The 20,899-nt window shown below is 39.6% G+C and overlaps 1 protein-coding gene across 22 annotated transcripts in view; it reads left to right on the forward strand.

The window, feature by feature from the left end:
• LOC105937898 (ankyrin-3-like) overlaps window positions 1-20,598 on the forward strand; it is a 143,599-nt gene extending 123,001 nt beyond the window's left edge. For 17 of the 22 annotated variants that reach the window (XM_036142154.1, XM_036142139.1, XM_036142140.1 and 14 more), the window contains 9 exons: window positions 1,012-1,143; window positions 2,251-2,394; window positions 7,279-7,837; window positions 7,919-8,099; window positions 8,889-8,972; window positions 12,691-12,774; window positions 12,897-13,118; window positions 15,504-15,575; window positions 19,152-20,598. In XM_036142154.1, coding sequence (XP_035998047.1) covers window positions 1,012-1,143; window positions 2,251-2,394; window positions 7,279-7,837; window positions 7,919-8,099; window positions 8,889-8,972; window positions 12,691-12,774; window positions 12,897-13,118; window positions 15,504-15,551 — 1,454 coding nt within the window. In that variant the 3' untranslated portion in view covers window positions 15,552-15,575; window positions 19,152-20,598. The remainder of the gene's footprint in view (window positions 1-1,011; window positions 1,144-2,250; window positions 2,395-7,278; window positions 7,838-7,918; window positions 8,100-8,888; window positions 8,973-12,690; window positions 12,775-12,896; window positions 13,119-15,503; window positions 15,576-19,151) is intronic. The other 5 variants (XM_036142148.1, XM_036142143.1, XM_036142149.1 and 2 more) reach the window with 5 other exon arrangements.
• The last annotated feature ends 301 nt before the right edge of the window (window positions 20,599-20,899 follow it).

Raw genomic sequence — 20,899 nt, forward strand, 5'->3', positions numbered from 1 at the left:
AGCTCCGATGTTCTCTCCAGTTCAGGAGTGACTTAACATGAGGAATGTTACTGCTGTAATCCGTGTCCTGAACTCGTCTGTGTGAGGTGGATCTTAAAGGGCCAGCTCAAGCCGAAGCCCAGACCTGATGAAATACTAATTCATTGGAATGCATCTTGAGAAATGAACAAAATGCGATTACTGTACTGGTCAGAAAAACATTGGTTCATTTCTCTTTTAAAATATTACGCATGTATATCGAAGATGCACAGTTGCCCAGGGAATGTATTGCTATTGATCTAATCTAAAAATCATCCTTTGATTCTGAGTGTATTAAAGAGACGAGCAGGGTATGTTTTTATGTATTTTTCTCCATCAGCAGTAATAGGGGTGTGGCCTCTGCAGTTCAGTTCAGTTCAAGCCTGGCATTCTGCACTGCAGCACTGCTCCACGCCTGCCTGCACGTGCTCAGATGGGTGTGACTCTGTCACTGTGTGCAATGTTTAGTTGTTAGAGGGGTTTTCTGTCTGTCCAGTCTAAGGAATCTATATTTAATGTGTGCTCCTGTCGCAGAGCTGCAGCGAACACAACGTTCTCAGGGTTCCAGATTTACAGCATGCAGCATCTCTACATGCCTTGTTAGCTTGAGATGATGTCTGGCATACTTTTACAGCTGTAGGCCATGTTTTTAATTAGGTTTAAACCCGATTATTATTTATGGCAGAATCTTGAATCATTATATAGTTTGTAGGGTTATGTTAAAATGAAGCTTTGAATTCAAACTACATCTCTTTTCCTCCTAATCAACATCAGTCAGTACAATCAACACCCATGTGTGTAGCAGCACTTCTTTCCTTTGATACCATTTTTGCATTGGTGTAGCTATTTGCACTCCTGTGATTTTTTGTTTATCCTAATAAACAGACATATTACATTATGTAATCCTTGCAATGTTAAGCACAATATCCTGTATCTAGATTGCTAAAGTAAATGTGTTTTTTTTGTTGTTGTTTCTGTTTTCTGCTTTTACAGAGCTGGCCAGGGAGTTGAATTTCTCTGTGGAAGAAATCAACTTCATCAGAGTTGAAAACCCCAATTCCCTGACAGCACAGAGCTTTATGCTCCTAAAGAAATGGGTGTACAGGGATGGTAAAAATGCCACAAGTAAGCAAAAAGTGGGGGAAGTGTGTGCATGCTTTTTTACATTTGACTTAAGAATTGCTGGTTTATGTTTTGTCTGATATGGGATGGCTAGTTTTCCTGCCTCCTCCAGTCTTTGTGCTAAGCTAATAGCTATCTGCTGCTAAGAAACACAGGAGAGCCAGATTATTGCTTTATATGTTTTCAGATGTTTAAATGGTTGGATTAACTATTCCTACCATTTCCAATTTTATGCCAAGCTAAGTCGCTCAACAGTCAGTTGGTTGTTTTTAAATGGTTTTGGGGTGTTTTAAGTCATGGGAAATGTTGTCACATAAGACTTTTTCTTTTTGAGTTGCTAACCTCTTTCTATAAACAGGTTATTGTTTTTAGATGTTTAAGTGTTACACAAGTGTTAGGCTTTTTTCTTCTTCTTTTAACTTTGATTTAGAGCCTGGCTAGATTTCCCACCATTTTCAGTCTTTTACCTAAGTAAGCTAAGCAGATTGAACACATAGGTCGTCCATCGAGTTCTGGGTCTGTCTAAACCATCTCAGCTGACTCCTTTCGATGCGGAGAAGCAGCGGCTCTACTTTGAGCTCCCCCCAGATAACAGAGTGTATTACAAAGGGGGTAATACACTTTTTTCCATTCGAGGTCCATGGCCTCAGACTTAGGAGCTGTCTTTGTTCTATACAAAGGTAATCGGATGTTCTCTGATTACAGACTGATTTTTTTAAAGTGGTTGGACACTTTCAAAAGGAACTGGCTATTTATTTGTTTAAATGTATTAAATCTGGCAGGTATTGCCCACCATCTGTTGTGTTTGTACTGTGCTAACCTGCTGTATACATATTCTGGTTAACAGCTGATCTAAGATGTTAGCTTATATTTAGTTCGGACAGTTCAGCCTTAAAGGGAGCTGATTTGTGAGGTTTTGACCCCTCATACAGTTGTTACCCATTCCCATCCCTTGTCAGAAGCTGACCCTAACCCTAATCAGTCAAAACAATTTTTATGGCAGGTGTGAATGAGGTCACAGTGAATAATTCAAATGAAAACTGCTGTTTGTGGATCAAAACATGACTCAAATAACCCATCCGTACCTCTGTTTGTGTCTCTCCTCTCCAGCGGATGCTTTAACTGCGGTGCTGACTAAGATCAATCGGTTGGATATTGTGACTTTGCTGGAAGGGCCCATATTTGACTACGGTAACATATCAGGCACACGCTGCTTTGCCGATGATAACGCAGTATTCCCGGATCAGTCCGATGGTAAAGTGTAGCCCACCCTAGCTGAACTATCCTCTCAGTCTATCCCTTCATTCTTCACTTCCTCTTTCAGTCAGATAGTTAGACCTCACTGTGCACACAAATACTGAGGCAATCAAGCTGGACCAAACAATTAGGGACAAGCCAAAAATGACCTGAGGCTCCAGCCCATTCATTGAACTTAACTCTGTAGCTCCACCATTTGAGGTATCTTATATTATAGAGTAGGCTTTTTTTTTTTTAGCTTTTAGCAAAAGGAAAACATAAATAATTTGGAATTCTGAAAATCTGCACCAGTGACGGTGCATGATTTTTTTTTTTTTCATGTGTGTTTGTTTGTGGGAAATGCACAAACGCATGATTAAGGAAGTGGTCGCTGTCTCTGTCCCATCTGATAAATGTAGTCATTTTACTGACATGTGTGAAGCTTATTTCTCAGATGAGGCAGGACACGTGTGTGAAAGTTTGTGTAGCGATAGTCACGTTAATGTGCATATTTGGAACTCGGATGCAACACATCTACTTTTAAAACACATGAAAACAGTAGGTTCCTCAGAGCAGCATGTTTGCGTTCTTGCAGTACGGCAAGTCTTTTTTCCCCCCCTCTCTATTTCTGTGTTTCTCTCTTTCTAATGAATGAAATGTGGCAGTAATCTCTGGTTGTGTTGGACCCTCTGAGGATCATTGCAAAACTTTGATAGAAATATGTCCTTTTTTCTATTCTTTTGACTTTCCGTCAGTCGGAGTTGTATGCTCGACATCACATTGTTTTGCTGCTATTAAGTTGCTTTTTTTTTTTTTTTTGCTCAGTACTTGCATCCTAACAATGATTTAACAATATCATTTTTAAGCAAAATTATGCAATGAACCTCATATCCAATCCGCCTTGTCAAGGTTCTTAAAGTCATCTTAACATAAAGATCAATGTTTCTTTTGAGACAGTATGGTCTTTGTATAAAGATGATTTCAAGTATTGTGGCAATTTCTAACTGATTAAGGACTGCATGCGTAGATTTAGCTTTGTGTGCAAGGCTGCCTGCTTATGTATTTAATGTTAAAATATACACTTTTAACAATTTTTATATTGGTGAAGCCTTTTCAACACAACTAGGAGTGTCGATCTCTCTCAGTTCAAGACGACACTCGTCGATGAGTTGAATTTGCTTCTTTTTTTTAAGTGTTTAACGCGGCTTCTTTCACTGCTGTTAGCTGTACTGTAGCTGCCATCTCCTGGTGTCCTCCAAGCCTCCTGTCCTCTACGCTCCGCTGTAGCTTCCTCTGCTTTAAGACCAGCAGACTCCCCTCCTGCTCCTCCTCTTCCTCCTCCGCCTCCTCCTCTTCTTGCTTGTGGCCGACTAACGTCCGCAGCAAATTCTCCTGGTAACACTAACCAGCTCATTCCCATGAAGCCGTAGCGTCTAATAACCATGGCAGCTTCTGGATCCGACATCAGCTTCTGCTCCTATCTTCTCTGTGGATTCAAATAAAATCACAAATTTAACCATCTGTTAAAACTCCATTGTGACTGGTGCGATGTTAAGTTGCCGACATGTTAGGTCTGTTTGATGCTACCTAGGGGGAGTAGATCGGTTTTCTAATGAAGAATAATTGTGCTGTTTGTCCCTAGTTTTACCGGTGTCAACGGACGTATGGCATCTTCGCCAAAGACTTTTAGATGCATCTCAGGGAATTTAATTAGAATTGAAAAGTGAAACATTGATTACAGTAATGCAATTCAGTGAAAAGGGTATACATTTCAATTAATTTTGTACATTTTGCTTGAGAGGAAGTAAAACGCATGGTAGAATAATTGGAATGCGAGCAGGTTCACTGAGTAATTAATGCAAAAAGCGCCCCGACTAAATACTCAGTGCAAGTAATGTCAGTGCATGGACTACGTTCCAGTAAAGTTCGATTTCTACATTTAATAATCCTTTGTATAGGTTTTATGTCATATTCAGATTTTCAAAGAAAATAGTTTTTTTTTATCTAAAAAAGCATTCAAAATTATGTCATTCTATGTACAATTAATTATTTATATAATGTCTGAGTTTCACTTTTCAAATGAGAATTACTGAAAAAAGTTATGTTTCTGTTATACTTTATTTAGAGACACGTATGAAAGTGCAACTTCACAATATGCTAATAAATCCCCCATACCTTAAATCATTAGTAGCGTTGCGCTTTTGTAGAAAATGCCCTTTGCATCTAAAGGTTGTGTAGATTTTCTTCTTACCAAACGTCGGCTTTGACTTGCCATCACCAGAGGTTAGAACCGGTCCTTTTGCGAGACGTATTCATGGTTAATCTCCTGCATTCATATTTAAGTTCCTGCTGCCGCTCAGTCTGCTGTGTTTTATCAGCTTCTAAGCAACCGTCTGACTGCAAAACTTTCATCCCTGCAGCTCAAAAACCATCAGCACCTCAATCAGTTAATTTACTTTCCATTTCATTGTCTGTGCTTAACCTGTTTATTTTTACATGCCGTTTGTGTTTTCATCTGATTGCTGTCTAACGGTTGTCCTATGTTTCTTGTCTTGTTTCTTGTGCGTTTGTAATAACGCAGCTCCAAAAGTTATCAGTCATCCCAATCTCCTCCTTTATCCTCAAACTTGTCAGGCTGTCTCCTCTCCTTCTTATTGCAGTAAAATCAGCCGTATTTCTTCTCCCTCCTCTCTCTTCACCTTCCCATCGCCCCCTCCCACGCCTCCTGTTTACCTCCTGCCTGTTGCTCCTGTTCTCCCTCATTTTTCCTCCCTGCTTTACTCCCCTCCTCTTCCCCCCACTCCCCAAAGTCTTTTTAGTTGTTCTTCCTTCTTCTTTCCTCCCAACTTCTCTCCGTCTGCCCTAAATCTACCCTCGTCCACGTTTTATCCCTCCCCTCCATCCCTCACACGTAGCCCATCTCTGACTACTCAGTGTCCTCCTTCCACTTCTCACTTCTCTTATGCTTTGTCATCTTCTCCTGCTTTTGTCCCCGCTTCTCCTCCTTCGACTTTACCGTGTGTCTCCTCTCAGCGTCCACAGATGTGTAACATCTTCCTGCCCTCTCCTGCTATCTTCTCTCCTCCTTCCCCTCCACCATCTCCCCTTCCCCCTGGTATTCCCTCGTACTTCAGACGTGATCGTACAGTTCCTGAGATTTACATCTAGAGCCCTTGATAGTTACTCTGCTCCTTATAAAAAAAAAAAAATTCAGATGAAAAATCTTAACTAATTTAGTTACAAAGAGCTAAAGTGTTTTTGTTGTTGTTTTTTGTAAAGGTGGACATTTTGCTAAATCTGTACATGACATAACAAAACAAAACACTGCCTGGCTTCAGAATCCCACCTTCAGGCCTGTAGAGGCAGCACCTTGCAAAACCGTTATGCCCCCTTGAGCTTATTACAGCGTTACAACCACAAGCTTAAATTGATCTGATTACAATTTATTTTCAGCCTACAAACAAAAATCTGAAAAGTTCGGTGTGCATGTGTACTTTGTACTGCCCTGAAGGTTGTGGTTGTAAAATGACAAAAGCTGCAAAGGTTTAAGGAGTATAAATATATTTGCAAGGCACTGTCGTTGTGCAGCTTAGTGATTATAAATGAAATACAGTTTGTCTAGTTTTACATTCACATGTTCAGCTGTCTCTCTGTGTCTCTGTCTCCATCCTTTTTGATAGTAGTGTGTCTCCTCTATAAGGCTGGTTCAGAAGTCCCAAATACAAATTACACGCAAGCTGTTACTTGATTAAAGTTTCTCCTGCAGCAGAACACGTAAAGTCCACAAGGGTTGTATTCTTTCAGCATTGACACAGCAGATTCATTTAGCTCATCACTGCATTCTTCATTCTAATAAAAGTGACTCTTTAGCTGTTGAACTCTCCACAGCATTCACCACCCAGCACGTTTCCTGATGTATGCTCTAAACCTTTGTGTGGTCTTCAGTCTCCATACCAAAACAACTAATTCTTCTTAGATGATATAAGACGTAATTCGGAAGGCCTCCTTTCCATTTTAATCTGAAATAAAAGTCTTTCAGAGCAAGTTTTCATTTTCTCCTTCTTCAGTTTTTTGGCTTCAGGGCAGCCTTCTTATAAGTGTGAAGCCTTCTTATAAGTGTGAAGTTTTTACTTAAATCGGAAGTTGTCCTGCTTCCGATTTAAACATTTTAAAGACTAATGTTTCAATTGCTCACCGTGTATTTTACCCAGGAACCAGGTGTTGTCTTAACAATGCAGGCAGCCAGGCTGGGAGCTGCAGCAGCCAATATAGTCTATGTCTCACCTTCAAGGTGAAAAACAGCCATTTTTGATATGATTGCTCACATTGGTGACAAGTTGGTTGGAAACTTAAAAATATTGTCACAGTGATTGCTTTTTTCTAAAACTGGCCATACTAAGCGTGCTGTTCGCATGCCATTGCTTTTTCAAAAAAATGTAGTTTGATGTCGCTCTGAAGCTGATATTAGTAGTTAATGACCTCTCCTAGTGGTTAATGAGAAGGCTTGAAAATATGTAGCATTTAGTATCTCTGTAATCTGACGGGTGAACAGGCAAGGTAACCCATAAAGGACAAGTCTGAACTTTGACTAATCTTGATTAAAACACATTTAAATTCACGTCAAAATCCTAACTTCCTCTCGGTGGGTTTGTGCATACCGACACAGAAACCATGATGAATGAACCCTTAGGAGTTTACAACTTGTTCTGCTGCCTGCTTGCGTATACTTTGTTTTAAGTGGCTTTTGAACAAAAGCTTCTACTGAATGTTACATAAATAAGTGTTTCTCATTTCATCACCTCCACAACTTCACTTCTCCCTCCCACTTCCTCACCCTCTGTTTCCCCTCTCCCCTCCCCCCCTCATCGATCCTCTAATCCTTTACTCCTGCCATCCATCCAGGAGACCACAATATAGATCTGGAACTGAAAACCCCAACAGGCCTCACGTACGTCCCCTGTACCCCGCTACGCTCCGACGAATTCTTTGGTGAAGGTGAAGCTAGCGTAGTGTCCCCTAGTCGGACCACGCTCACCAGACCTAGCGACCTCTCCCTAGCTCAGACCACGAGCACCTCCAGCAGCGATCCCCCCACGGTGGTCCCAGCCCCTGGCTCAGAGCCTCCTATTGCAGGGCCTGAAGACACAATTCTGACTGGAGGAGACAGAGGGGTGTCTGTGGAGATGCCAGATAATGACCGAAGGGCAGGGAACCTCAACGAAGACGGTTCTCAAAACGGAAGAGAGAAGGAAGAGGAAATGACCCAGGAGAGGCTGCGGAGTCTGCTGGAGGATATACAGCTGGAGGGAGGCGTGGAGGAAGAGGAGATGACTGAAGAGAGAGTGAATGCGATCCTAGAACAAGTACGGCAAGCAGAACAAAACATTTCTTCAGTTCCAGGCTGGAGGACGGAGACGTCTGGAGCCACGGCTGGACACAGCGGCAAGGACACGGAGAGCAGGTAAGATTTGATCTGTTCCACTGCTCAGATGAACCCCCTCAGAAATCTACTGTCAGGTCTGAAACCTTTCTACTAACTCAGCCCTGACAGTCCAGCCGACTCCCTGGAGCAGCCGCCGGCTCAGAACGGAGGTCACGCAGAGTTAGGGAGGGAAGGGAGGGAAAAAGAAGCCAAAAGGAAGGGGACCGAGGAGGACAGCAGGACAGCGGGACCCAGCAGAGGACGGGAGGACGTAGGTGACAAGACCCAGCACAAAGTCCAGGTGAGAGCCTTCCACACAAGGAAATGTTTTTCTAAGGACTGTAACACATAAAATGCTGTAGGGAAAAGTGGTAGTCCATCTCAATTCACATAGGAAGGAATTACAGGATCTTTTCCAGTTCAGTCAGACAACTCACATGCATTTTCAAATACATCTATGTTAGCAAAAATATTAGAAGTTTGATTTCTCATCACTCCCTGACCATGATGGTCAACATGTAAAAGAGTGACGAGCGCATCTGTAACCCCAAACATCTCATTAAGTAAGGAGAGAGTCTCTGACTTTGAAGCTTAAGTGGAGTGATGTGGCGGAGAAGGAGCTGAAGTGAACCAACAGAATCTGGGATCAGCAGCAGCAAGAAGGCTGGCAGGAAATGCAGATCTCAGCTGGAGGTTTGCGGCAAAATTAGACGGACCAAATCCTGAGGTTATGCATGATTACAGTTGGTTCATGGATTTACGCAAAATTATTAAACCCTAAATGAACATTTAATTTTTTTAAAGAAGTTTGTAACTGCTGTTGTACAGAGTAAAGAATTTTAGCACAGCTTGTTCAAACATCCTAGGTTGGAAGTTGATGCTTAGGTTTTTTTTATATTCACAAATCAAATTGTCTGGCCTGCCAATGACCAATCAGAGATGATTCATTGGTGCATCTCTAACCTAATATTTGTGACATCAAGCACTCCATTGTTTCATGGAAGAAAAAGATCAAATAGTAAACTAAAGCATACTTTTTGAAGCATGTGGGGTTATTAACAATCCCTCGCTGTGGGGCTGCCTCCATCAGGAAACCATCAGAGCTGATGAGTCCGGCTCTGACAACGAGACCACCGTCACCACCAGGGTGTACCGCAGACGGGTCATACTCAAGGTGTGTGTGGCCTGGTGTGTGTCATCTCGCTGTTGAGCTCAGTCCAAACAAAAACGGACGAACGAAAACAGCAAGTGTCAAAAATGGATTGAGTGCAGTCTGCTTCTGTGTTCCCCTTAGCATGCAAGAAGCAATGTGTTGGAATTTCAGCGTTGGTGTGCTCCTGAAGCGTAGACACAGCGAACATTGAAAAATGGGAGTTTGTTTTCATTGATACATTGCTGAAAATACAGCACTGGGTGGGAATGTGTAGTAAATTACATTGTCTTTTCTGTCCCCTGAAAAATTGTTACTATATTATTTTTAATGAAATGCTGGGTTTGCGTTAGCTCTGATTGCTTGTTGGTGTGAGCAACTACTCCTTCAGCATGGTGTTTGGTTGGTTGGTTTGGCTGTCATTTGCTGTTGATCTTTTAAGGTAATGTACGCAGTCACAGTGATTATTAGGACCCCGTTCCAATTTTGATGTCTTTTTTCATAGTTTTCAGGTATGAACTAGTGCCAGGTACAGTTACGCTAGCTTTGAAAAAGCCTCCACCACTTTTAAATTGTTTGCTAGCATTCTGGGCGAGCATTCTGGGCAAATCAAAAACATTGATAACATGCAAACAATTTGTAAAAACTGTCAGAATAACGTGACTAGCTAACCAGTAGCACGTCGGTTTCAAAGTATTTGACATTCTTAAAACCTTTGTTCTATACTCACAAAAAGTGAGGGAAACCTTTTTTGTAACTATTTCTATGCAATAAATCTTACAAAGTTAGAAATCTTTTGTATTTACCCCTAAGTGTTGCGGCATTTGATTTTGTGAGAAAAATACATTTACAGGTTTACCAGAAAAGTTGAGAATGTGGGTTGCACCCCATCAACAACTTGCCAGACCCTCTCAGCCAGTGACACAGTTTCTCCTACTGACTCTTGTTTCTTTACTGGGTTGGATGATTGAAGTTTGAATAAACCGTACACATCTGCTACTGAAAAATTCTCCTCGTCATACTGGTCAAAAGCTAGTCAAATCCTGCTGTGGGATGACGTCCCATTCTTCAACCAACATTTGTGGCAACTTAGCCAATGTGGTTGTCTTCACCATATTGGCAGTAGCAGCACATCCAAGCTGATCCCTTAACAATATGTTTGAGGTCAGAACTGTAGACAGGTAACTCCATTCCCTAAACATATAAATACTGGAAGTAGTCGGATAAGCCACCCTGTAGCAATGAGAATTGGCATGTTGAACAACAGGTTTCAGACTCTTAAGAGTGGAGTTATGTGACTGTCAACAGGGGTACGGTCCAGTATTGCGTACCGCTAAAATAATTAGAGACTGTACACAGTAGGCTGCCAGTAAGAGGGGAGGGTAGCTGCCAGCTACCGTCATTAAGAACCAGTCGTGGCTGCATGTTCTATCAGAAAATAGAAAGGCTAACAAGATGCCGATGAAAATACCACTTAATCTAGTTATACGTTTCTTTTTTATTCATCCTGAATTGCTTCTAAACTGTCTATACTATGTTTTGATGCCTCAATGCTCCTCTTCACTCCTTCCCCTTGGAGCCAGCCTTATCAGTGGTTAGCCTTCAGAATGTCCACCACTACTTCTAATGTCCTTCTGCCTGTAGCAGAATGTCCCAACTACAGTCAATAGGATAGTTAGTAGTTGTGTTTCATGTTATTTTGCTCAATCTTATCGACACAGAACCAGTGGCGCTGTGAGTGTTGCTGTGCTGCATTGCATTTGAATTCAGGTGCGAATACTCAATTTAGTCACACGTCATTTTGGTGTGCACTTTTATGGGTCTTGTATTATTGGAAGCTTGAGCCCAGACCCCTCATTCCTACTCATGCTTCTTTAAAAAGAACCCTTTACTGTCAGTATTTATACGCAATTTCCTACTATGTTTATCCCTCACGTGCAGAGCTCCAATGAAAAAAAAAAAGTTTTCGCCAACCTCACCGCCTCAACCCAGTATCATTGAGAATAAATTATGCTGGGACAGGACAATCCGGGCCTAAATAATGTTTAGGAACCAGTGAGGCACAGAGCTTGAAAAGCTGCGCCTATACTAATACAATGTGTGGTTACAATACATAAAAAAGTGCTATATTTCCTAAAGGCTTCGCCCTTTAGGACTATTGCTAGTGGGTGAACAGTGAAGCAAAATGTAGACTCGGCTTTTCTTCTTCCGTTCGGAACACATACATAAAACATCTGCGCGGAGAACAACTTCAAACTCAACCTTTGTCATGCATAATTACACACTTATAGAGGCGCCCTGTGCAATAGAGAAGAGATAATGTCTGGTCAGGGCAGAGGTTAAGATGACAAACCTGCCCCTGTGAAAGGTCACAACAAAGGTTATGAACTGGAACAGCTTAGAAGTGCATGGAGCAGAAAAGAGAGGAAAGAGTCAGTAGCTGGATCATGTGTAATGATGCAATTTAACAAACTCTGTGTGCTTCAAGCTAAGGGGAAAATGTCTGACCACAGGGAGGTCTTGATGAAACTCAGCCACATTAACAAATGACGTCATAGGCCTACATTGATAGGTGAACCCATAGATTAATGATAATCAGGGGGTGTCTTTATTACGTGGATATAAATTTGATCATTTAAATTGTGCCTTTTATATACAGTATTTTTTATTATCACAGTCAGAAAAACAAAAAGAAAAGAGTATTTTATGTTGTTGAACTATTTTTAAGAACTTCTTCTTGCAAACCAACCATATTTCCTCTCTCTCTAAAAACGAATATCTAATATTCTTAACTCAGATTTATTTAAATAGCACTTAAAAATAAAGCGCAGTTGGCCTAAGTGCTTTATACTTTTTTAAAATTAGTAATTCAAAATACAGTAAAAGGTTAAAGACAGCTAATGCAATAAAAAGTACCATAAAATGCAGAATCTGCATTTTATTGTACATTATTTTGTGTACTTGCGTTGCAAACGAGATAATAACCTGTCCAGGTTGTGGACTCATCATGTTTATCATCTTCACATACTTGCCAATTGCTGCCGTTGGACAATAGTTTACTTTAACTAAATCTATGAACCTATCATTTGGAGTCACCTGCAAAAATAAGCTTCTTTCCGATCTGAACTGAATTATTCCCCACACATTACAGATTATTTAAAAAAGTTTATGATTTGGGAAACATTTATATTAATTAATCAAACCAAATAAGTGTAATTTTTAGTTTTCAAAAAAATCTAAATCAAAAGCTAGTCTCTAGTCTTATTCCAATAAACCCAATATTACACACCACCCTGTTCTCATGAGCTGAATATTTTATTACACCCCTAAAAAACACTTAGATGGGGGTTTGGGATGATCAACAAGTCACTTTGCTTTAAAAAAAGATGATCTACCTTCATGTATGAGAAGTTTGATTTTTGTGGACTGCAGTGCTGGTGAATGAGATGCTCCCGAGTTTGTTGTTGTTTGTTTGTTTGTTTTTTTGCATGACAGCAGGTTTGAAATAATTTGAGTTTGCATCTGAAGGTTTATTTTTTTTCTTTGCGATCCAAACTTTTTGAAGCTGTATGAAAAAACATAATCCCGATGTGATCACAACAATCAGAGTCGTTCTTGTTGATGTGCTTCTGAAAGGGCTGCTTTAATTCTTAAATAGCAGGCAGCTTTGCTCTCCCTTTCCTTCCCACCTGTCCACCTTTTGTTTTCCACTCATCCTTTCTTCCTCAAACTTTCACCGCAGGGAGAGGAGGCCAGAAACATTCCTGGACAGTCTGTTACTGAGGAGCATTTCATAGACGAAGACGGCAGTCTGGTCACCAGAAAAGTAACCATCCTCCCCCTGCTTCGCTGTGGCTTACCCACAAACATCGCATCTGTCTTTCCATCATTCTTCCCCATTAAAACATTTCCATCCTCCACTTCCTGACCTGCTTCTGCCCCCTACAGGTTATCAGAAAGGTGGTGCGTCGCGGTTTCAACTCACAGGAAAGGAGGGAAGGTGAAGTCCAGAATACACCAGGGGAAGGCGCTTTGGGTGTTGATGTAGGCGAAGCAGTTGCTTCTGGATCAGCAGAAGCTACAGCAGAGAACAAGGGGGGTAGAGGCAAGAAAAGAGGGAAGCGCTCCCGACATGGCCACAAGGAGGAACCCCAGAGAGAGAAAACACAGGTTGCCGATAAAACCTACCGCCGCACTATGACTGACTGGCACATGCATGGCGCTGAAAATAGATAAAGCTCATAAAAAACATATCTGTCAGGTAATTTAGTTTATTTCCTGGTGTTTAGAACTGTGGTTCCAGTGGACTTTCATGTTTTGATCCACAAAACAGCCACAGAAAAATGTCCAATCCTGAGTCTTGGAAGATATAAAGATTAACAAGAAACTGATTAAACAAGGTTGTCATAATGATAGCCACCTAACTTAATTAGCAATGTTTTTTTTTTTTTTTTTTTTTTGTCTTTTTACAGTTTAAATTCGCTTTTGGAGAAAACCTCCAGAAACCCGCCTACTTCATGTTTTATGAAGTCAATCCAAAATTTGGGAACAAGAATAAATTTGTTTTGTGTAAATCCGGTTACTGTATCCAAGCCAACTGGTCAGACTTAACCTGCCGGGTCATAATTTACCGTCTTCATAGTCAGCTGAGCAAAATCCCTTGAGGTAAATAGACGCCCGTGTAAAAATGCAGCAATCTGAAAACAGTATTGTGAAAGTAATAGGTTAAGCTTTGTGGAGAGTGCATAAACTAATATGACTTTTAAGTTTCACCAAAAATTATTTTATTTATTCTTTTATGGTAACTTTTAGAATATTTCAATAATTTTTTTAAGCCATTCAATATTTTTTGACAGAATTTTGCAGTCTGTGGCAGTCTCGCCACAGGGGGATACAATTACATGAGTATTTGAGTCACTAAGTCCCTAATATTAAGACAAGCTTTTGTCTTTCTATGAGAAGACTGAATTAAACAAACGTTTTGCTACAAAGATAAGCCCACAGAGAGTGGCTTGTTCAGCCTTGCTTGAAAGATATCTGAGGACCTAGGGTCCATACAAGGATTGTGTTAAAGTGACAAGCTTTTATATGGGTTTATGTGTAGTACGTACGTGTTGGGATGTTATCTACAATAGAACGCAATCAGACTAATGCTAGTTTAAATAACTGGAACAACTAGGAAGACTTCACATAAAGATGTCAAGGCAAGTTCCCCTTAAAGGCAAAATAAACCACTGCCCCAGTCCTGCTCCCAACCCCAACCTTAGTATATTTTGATGGGTTCAAAAAAACACTGTTAAATAGTTTTGTGGCTGATATCTGACCTGACAACACTGGTTAAAGCTGATTCACATTTCTGTGGAAGTTACCTAATTAACTAAATGATTACAAATTTGACATTTGAGCCCTAGTCCACAAGAACGCTGTAAATGTTCATAAATGATTGTGAAAAAATGTGCGTCTACACGAAAGGACAGAGCACCACTAAAAACACTTTAGTAGGAATGCCCATTGGTGGCACTGTGACACTGCCACAGAAACACACAATAAACACCGGCCATGTGTGGACAATTCATGTGAAGTAAAGCCAGCAACAAGGCAGGGGATGAAACAGAAACTTTTCTGCGTCTTCAACATGACCTTTATGTCATTTGGCACGGTTAAAAGGAAGAAACCGAGGGCACAAAGCCAATATTTGCCTTAGCATGAATGTAACAAAGAATGCCGCAGAGAGGTGAAGCTACAATGTCATCATTTCAGGAAAGATGGTACTCGCATGTACACACAGAAACACGAATGCGCCATTTTCACATTTCGCTACGCTAGTACCTGGTTTCTAAAATGAACGTTCACAATCTCCCAAAACGCCGAATCCATGTGGACGCACAGCCTAAATTACGAAATACCTTTTCTGATTGACCTAATTTCATTTCCGTGTGGATGGGCCCGCTGTATTTAGTGTCTTTTATCAGCAATTGGCACAGGTATAATTTCTAGATACCATATGCATTACATTGAGCAGGAGTCAGCATGTTGATTTTGTGGACATTTGCTTGTTGTTTGGACTGAAGTCATCGACTGAATTGTAAAGTTTCAAAAATCTATTGAAAATCAAACAGTAAAAAAACGGGAATGTTCTTGTATTTCACTTTATGTTTAGTCTGAAGATGAAAATTCAAGCTGTCATCTCTGCAATACAACAGCAGTCATTTTTCTACAGTTTTTCCTGCGTGAAAAATTGGGTTGATTCGTCCTACAAAAGCAGCGTGCAGTGATTTTGCTGTGATTCATATTGTAAATAACAAAATGTCAGGTGTTTCATTAAATAACCAAACTTCTGCAATATGCCTATATATTGCTAGAATGTTTTCTTTCTTTTCTGTAAACTAACTTTTCTTCCAGCATGCTGCCTGCTGTAGTGGCCAACAAGATGTACGCTTCAATAACACCAGGACATCAGTTTTAGCTTGAATGAATAAATAACCCAATGTCTTTTTTTCTTTCGTTTCATGCTTATGATGAACCTGCTGCTTCCCTCAACCATTTTCTGCCCAGCCTGGAGACGGTTCCAACAAGAAGCACGGGAAAAAGAGTCAGTCTTAACAACAAAGCTCTAATATAAACCTGGTGAGAGAACATTCACACTTACTATCTAATGCAACTTCCTGTACCACAGTCACTTCATTTGCGATGCTATCACTTATTTTCTTCGAGATCTGGCAGCCCCTCTCAAATGAAATAATTTTAAAACCTATATAAATACAAAATTACGTGCTGTCGGTATCATTCGTTTTGGGTTCTCAGCTTGGTGTTAATTTAATTTAATTTAATTTTTTTGCTTGTTTGTTTTGATCAGTGAGGGTAAATGGTAATGAAGTTTTTTTTCCTTATCCTAAAATGATTACATTTACAGAAAGATGCTGAGTTTTGTAAAAGTATTCGTACAACCTTAACCGTTGTGAGTTGTGTGATGTTACAGCCACAAACCTTCGTGGATCTTCTTGTGATTTTGTGTAACAGACATTCATGGTAATCCCTATTGTCAAGTAAATAGAAAAAAATCATACTTGCTATTTTTAAAACCTAAAATAAACAAAAAGATATATATTTAAAATATACATTTTAAATATTTTAAATCGACAATAATCTAAGCGTGCAAGTTCTAATCAAAGAAACAAACCCAATTTTGTTGGAAGGGAATGTGCTAATCACTGTAGATCCGTCACTTAACAAGACTTTTGCACTGTTACCTTATTAAAAAGAAAGGCATCCAGTTTGAAAATTTATTTGACCACGTTTGAAAAAAGTTATTAAAAATGTTGTCTAATCTCAACAACAACTTCAAGTATTTGGTACACTTTTTACTTGCTGTAGTTAGCATAGTTCAATACATTAAATATAGTTTTGGGAGCACCTAAATCGGCTTCAGAGAGAAAGTAACTGGATAGGTGCCGTTCTATTTACTATGAAATACAAGGAATGCAAAAAATGTGTTTATTAAAAGAGGAACACTTTATGTTATTCCCTATATTTTCAACTGTAAGAACATTTTGATTAGTTGAATTAGTTAATTTTGCCGTAATTAAAAATAAAAAGTCTGCACTAGATTTGCATCGAATTTGTATAATTCTTGAATTGCAGTTGTGGCCACACAAAATCAGGTTGTCCCAGGACCGCACTTTGGATACCATTCCATTGTAGCTCTAGCTTTATGCCAAGGTGAGGTAATTTCTGAAAGTAGTTGCACTAAAATAAAATGAGATGAATACAAATGCAAAAAACCCTTGTAAATAATTTTGAAGTAGTTGATATATTCAGTGTTGGGCAAGCTACTTGTCCAGTGTAGTGAGCTAAGCTATCAGTTACTCAACAATAACTTAAGCTTCACTACACAAAAGCTACCACCTATAGAAATATAGCAAGCTAAGTTACACAAATGTGTTAAAAGTAGCTTAACTACATCAGAAGCTACTTAACGTTGTACCAACCTAATGTCAGATCAATTGAAAATGAGTCTGATACACTGGTTAAAACATTTATTAAAGATCAGCCAATGACCTAACACAGTGTAGACATTGCTTTATGAGCAGCATAATAAAATACAAACTGAAGTAATTACTGCTAGAAATAAAACAAAAAGGTTATTTGCCTAGTACAGTACTCTGTGAAACAAACTACTGTTATTAGTACCAAATTAAAGGTACTGTGAAGTGTTCTCACTCTCCTTGTTCACTAAATGTTGAAAAGAAATTAAAAGCTAAATAAAATAAACCAGGTCACTTAATAAAGGTGCATTTTCTGTATGCTTTGTATTTATATTCACATGATAATATTTTCAGAATTCATAATAACATTTCTGTTAAAGATTTTATTTATCTTCTGCACCAAGGGCATAAGTAGGGAGAACAAGCAGAGTGAGTTTTGTGTAATATCAGACTTTATTATTGAACTAAGCAGGATTTAGACAGGATCAGAAAGGAAGGTGCATCTTCTTTCTGCCTTTCCCCGACGATCAGGGACCTCCTGGTTGTGTCTGGTGCTGCAGTGTTCTTATTGGGTAAAACACCTTTAAATCTAGTGGCTGAGCACATAAAATACAACCTCCTGATAATATAATATGCAAAAAACGCCACCAAACGTTATTAACGCCACCGTATGTATTTTACGCGAGCGCGCGTTTTTTACGTCACCGCGCGTTCTGGCTGGAAACGCGCGCTGACGTAAAAAACGCGCGGGGATGTAAAAAAACGGGTTGGAACTGCACGTTATTGTACGGACGATAATTTGCCTAATCGGCTTGCCATAAGTTTCACTGCCGTACGCATGCGCATGTTTCGATAGATACAGACAGGAGAGGCAAAGTAGAAGCTCGCGCATGAACATGTCCAACCAACAACTCAGATCTGAATGTTGTTTCAAAATAGCAAACCTGGTTTCATTTCTTAGTTATGTCCTGGATTTTGTAGTGTTTGTGGACGCTACGTCGCTACTTGATCAAAAAAATAACGTCACTACAGGAAAGTTACTTGATTCATTAAGCAGCGACGCTACGGTCAAGCTACTGGAAAATGTAGTTTAACTAATAGCTTCGCTACATGTGGCAGCGCTACTGCCCATCACTGGATATATTATTATTTAGTTTCTCTTTTTTAAACTGACTAAATGTGTAGTAGTTTCAAGTTCAAGTTTCTCCTTCATTGTCATATCCAGTCAAACAGGTTTCCTGGGGTAGTTAAATTCTTCCTTTGCTCCACACACTGAATGGCAATGAACAGGAAATGTAATACAACACATGAAAAGAAATAAAACCATAGTAAGATTACTAGTAGTAAGTATGTATCGTAAGAAAGTCGGACAGAAAGTCGGCAGAGGGAAAGAGTTAGTTCTTTTGTCTTGGAGGTCGTGCATTTCACACTTCTGTACCTGAGAGGAGAAGTGTGAAGAGTTCTTGTTGAGGGTGGGTACTGGGGTCTTTCAGGATGGGGTGAGCTCCTCTGTGGACTCTGGAGTGATGCTCTGCATAGAAGGCAGTGAGGTCCTGCTGATGTTCTCCACTGTTTTAAGCAGTCCACTGCTGTAGATCTTCCAGACTGTGATGTAGCTGGTCAAGATGCTCTCAACGATGAAGCTGTAGATGTTTCTGAGGATCTTCGGAGACACAGCAAACTTCGCCAGTCTCCTCAGAAAGCACAGCTTCTTCTGCACTGCAAAAAGGGAACTCAAAGTAAGTAAAATTTTCTTGAAATGTGTGTATTTTTCCTAAATAAGACTATTTGCCAATGGAATAAGATTTTTGCACTTAAAATAAGAACAATTCATCTTTATCATCTTATTTCAAGTGCAGGATATCTGTTTATCTTATTTTAGGGCTAAAAATGCTCATTCCATTGGCAAATAGTCTTATTTAGCTGCTCAAATTAAGGAAAAATGCACTCATTTCAAGAAAAGTTTACGTATTTTGAGTTTCCTTTTTGCAGTGTGAGCCTTCTTAATCAGATGTGCGGTAGCTACCTCCCTCTTGTATGCCGTTTCATCCCCGCCAGTGATAGTGTATTGTCACTTGCATGGCTGGAGTTCAAGGGGTATGAATATTTATGCAAGACAATATAAAAAAAACACCACATGTGAGAAGCTGAAAGTAGCATTTTAATGCGCTTTTTCAATTTTTGCCTCAAAATGTGAATTTTTCCTTTTACCCTCCAGGTTTTCAAACGCTCACAGCATCTCCACACTCGGACAAACACCTGAGCTGGAGTCCACGAAGAAGCAGCAGCTCGGGAGGACTGTGTCAAGTCAGCCGAAACGTATTAGAAACAATCACCCACAGCGCATGGTTTACAACAAGACGACGTTACTTTTCCTTGATTTCGCATGAGCATGCCACTGAACTCACTCACTGTCAGTAAAAAAACAACAACAACAACACACAGGGGGCCACTCGTGGATGTGAGCGCGAACCTTCGCTCGTCAGCGGCTAACGAACTGCATCTGCAGCCAGAGAGAATAACTGCTGACAGAACAGACTCCACTCTCTCAGACACTCGCCTCTTACTGTGCTTTTATTTTATTTCCTCCTGAATCTCAGACAGCAGCACTGGAGTGTGCCATGTGGTTCCTTTTTTTTTTTTTTTTTTTTTGAATAAAATCTAACAATAAATTGTGATTTTGTTGTATATAAATGACACTGTATAAAAACAAAAAAAAAATAGTAGCTTCACAGATTGTTTATGCACTGATTTGAGCTGGTGAGGCTTTGCAGAGTCAGTGCACTTGACTGTGTGACCTGATTTGCTCTTCCTAAATAATGTAGAGAAAAAAAAAGCATCAAAACAGCTCTATGAGAACGATGAACGAATGCATCAGCTTAATTTTACACGTTGGGTATCTGTTTTAACCGTTCCTCTGCTGTGGAACATTCTTGAAAGAAATTATATTTTGCTGCATGTTCTGTCACTTTATTTTTAATGTTTTTTTTTTTTTTTCTCCCCCTTCTAATTTTAAAGCACTGTAATACAATTAGAGATGGTTTGACAGAACTCCTTTTTCTGTTCAGGTTCATAATAACACAAATGTGTATCATCTGTGGCTGTCTTAGATTTAATAAACATGCTCCCCATTCAAGTTGTGGGACAGTAAAGCTTCGCTCTTTTGATCCAGCAAAGTGCAGACGGTTTTGTCGGATGTAACCTGCGAGCTGGAATATTAGCTCTGAGCTGCCAGCAGCCCTGAGTATGTATGTACTGGATGTGTAAGGGTGTGTGTGTGTGTGTATGTGTGTGTAACACCATAAAACTTTGTTTCCCATCATGCATACTATAGATTTTATGTCTACAGGTGTTTTTTAAAAAGGGGACTGTTTTTATGTTAGGTTTTTACAACATCCATCTTGTTTAACTGTTGAACATAATCAGATTTTTAGCCTCAATCACCTTACTGTAACTATACCAACAGCTGGAAACACAAAAAATCACACTCGTGACGGCACGTTGGTGAAAATGTTATTTTCTTTTAGTGTAAATTTTATTTTTCGTGGGGTTTGTTTTCCTTTTAATACAAATCTACCCTATTCATGTACTGATGGTAAATCTGGTACCAACATGTATGACAAACCAACATAGCCAACCCTGGATGACTCAAGTAATTATTTAAGAAAAAAAAAAAAAAAAAAGAAAATAATAATAATAATAAATTGTGTTTTAACCAAATAACTGGTTTGTTGTGTTTTTTTATGTATTGAACATAACCTATAGAATGTCTTATTTAATGCATTATTCAAGTTGCATCATTCCCAAATAGAATAATGTCCCAACCTCAGAAAACCAGCGGGATTTGCTGTTCGAGGTCAGTGAACAGGCTGTGTACCTTTTAGCAGTACAAGGCAATAACAATGTTATTTTTTTGAGCAGATTCTTGACAACAGATGAGGACAGGTCACACATCCAGATATGGGT

The sequence above is a fragment of the Fundulus heteroclitus genome, chromosome 10 (assembly GCF_011125445.2).
Source record: "Fundulus heteroclitus isolate FHET01 chromosome 10, MU-UCD_Fhet_4.1, whole genome shotgun sequence".
NCBI classification, from domain to species: domain Eukaryota; kingdom Metazoa; phylum Chordata; class Actinopteri; order Cyprinodontiformes; family Fundulidae; genus Fundulus; species Fundulus heteroclitus.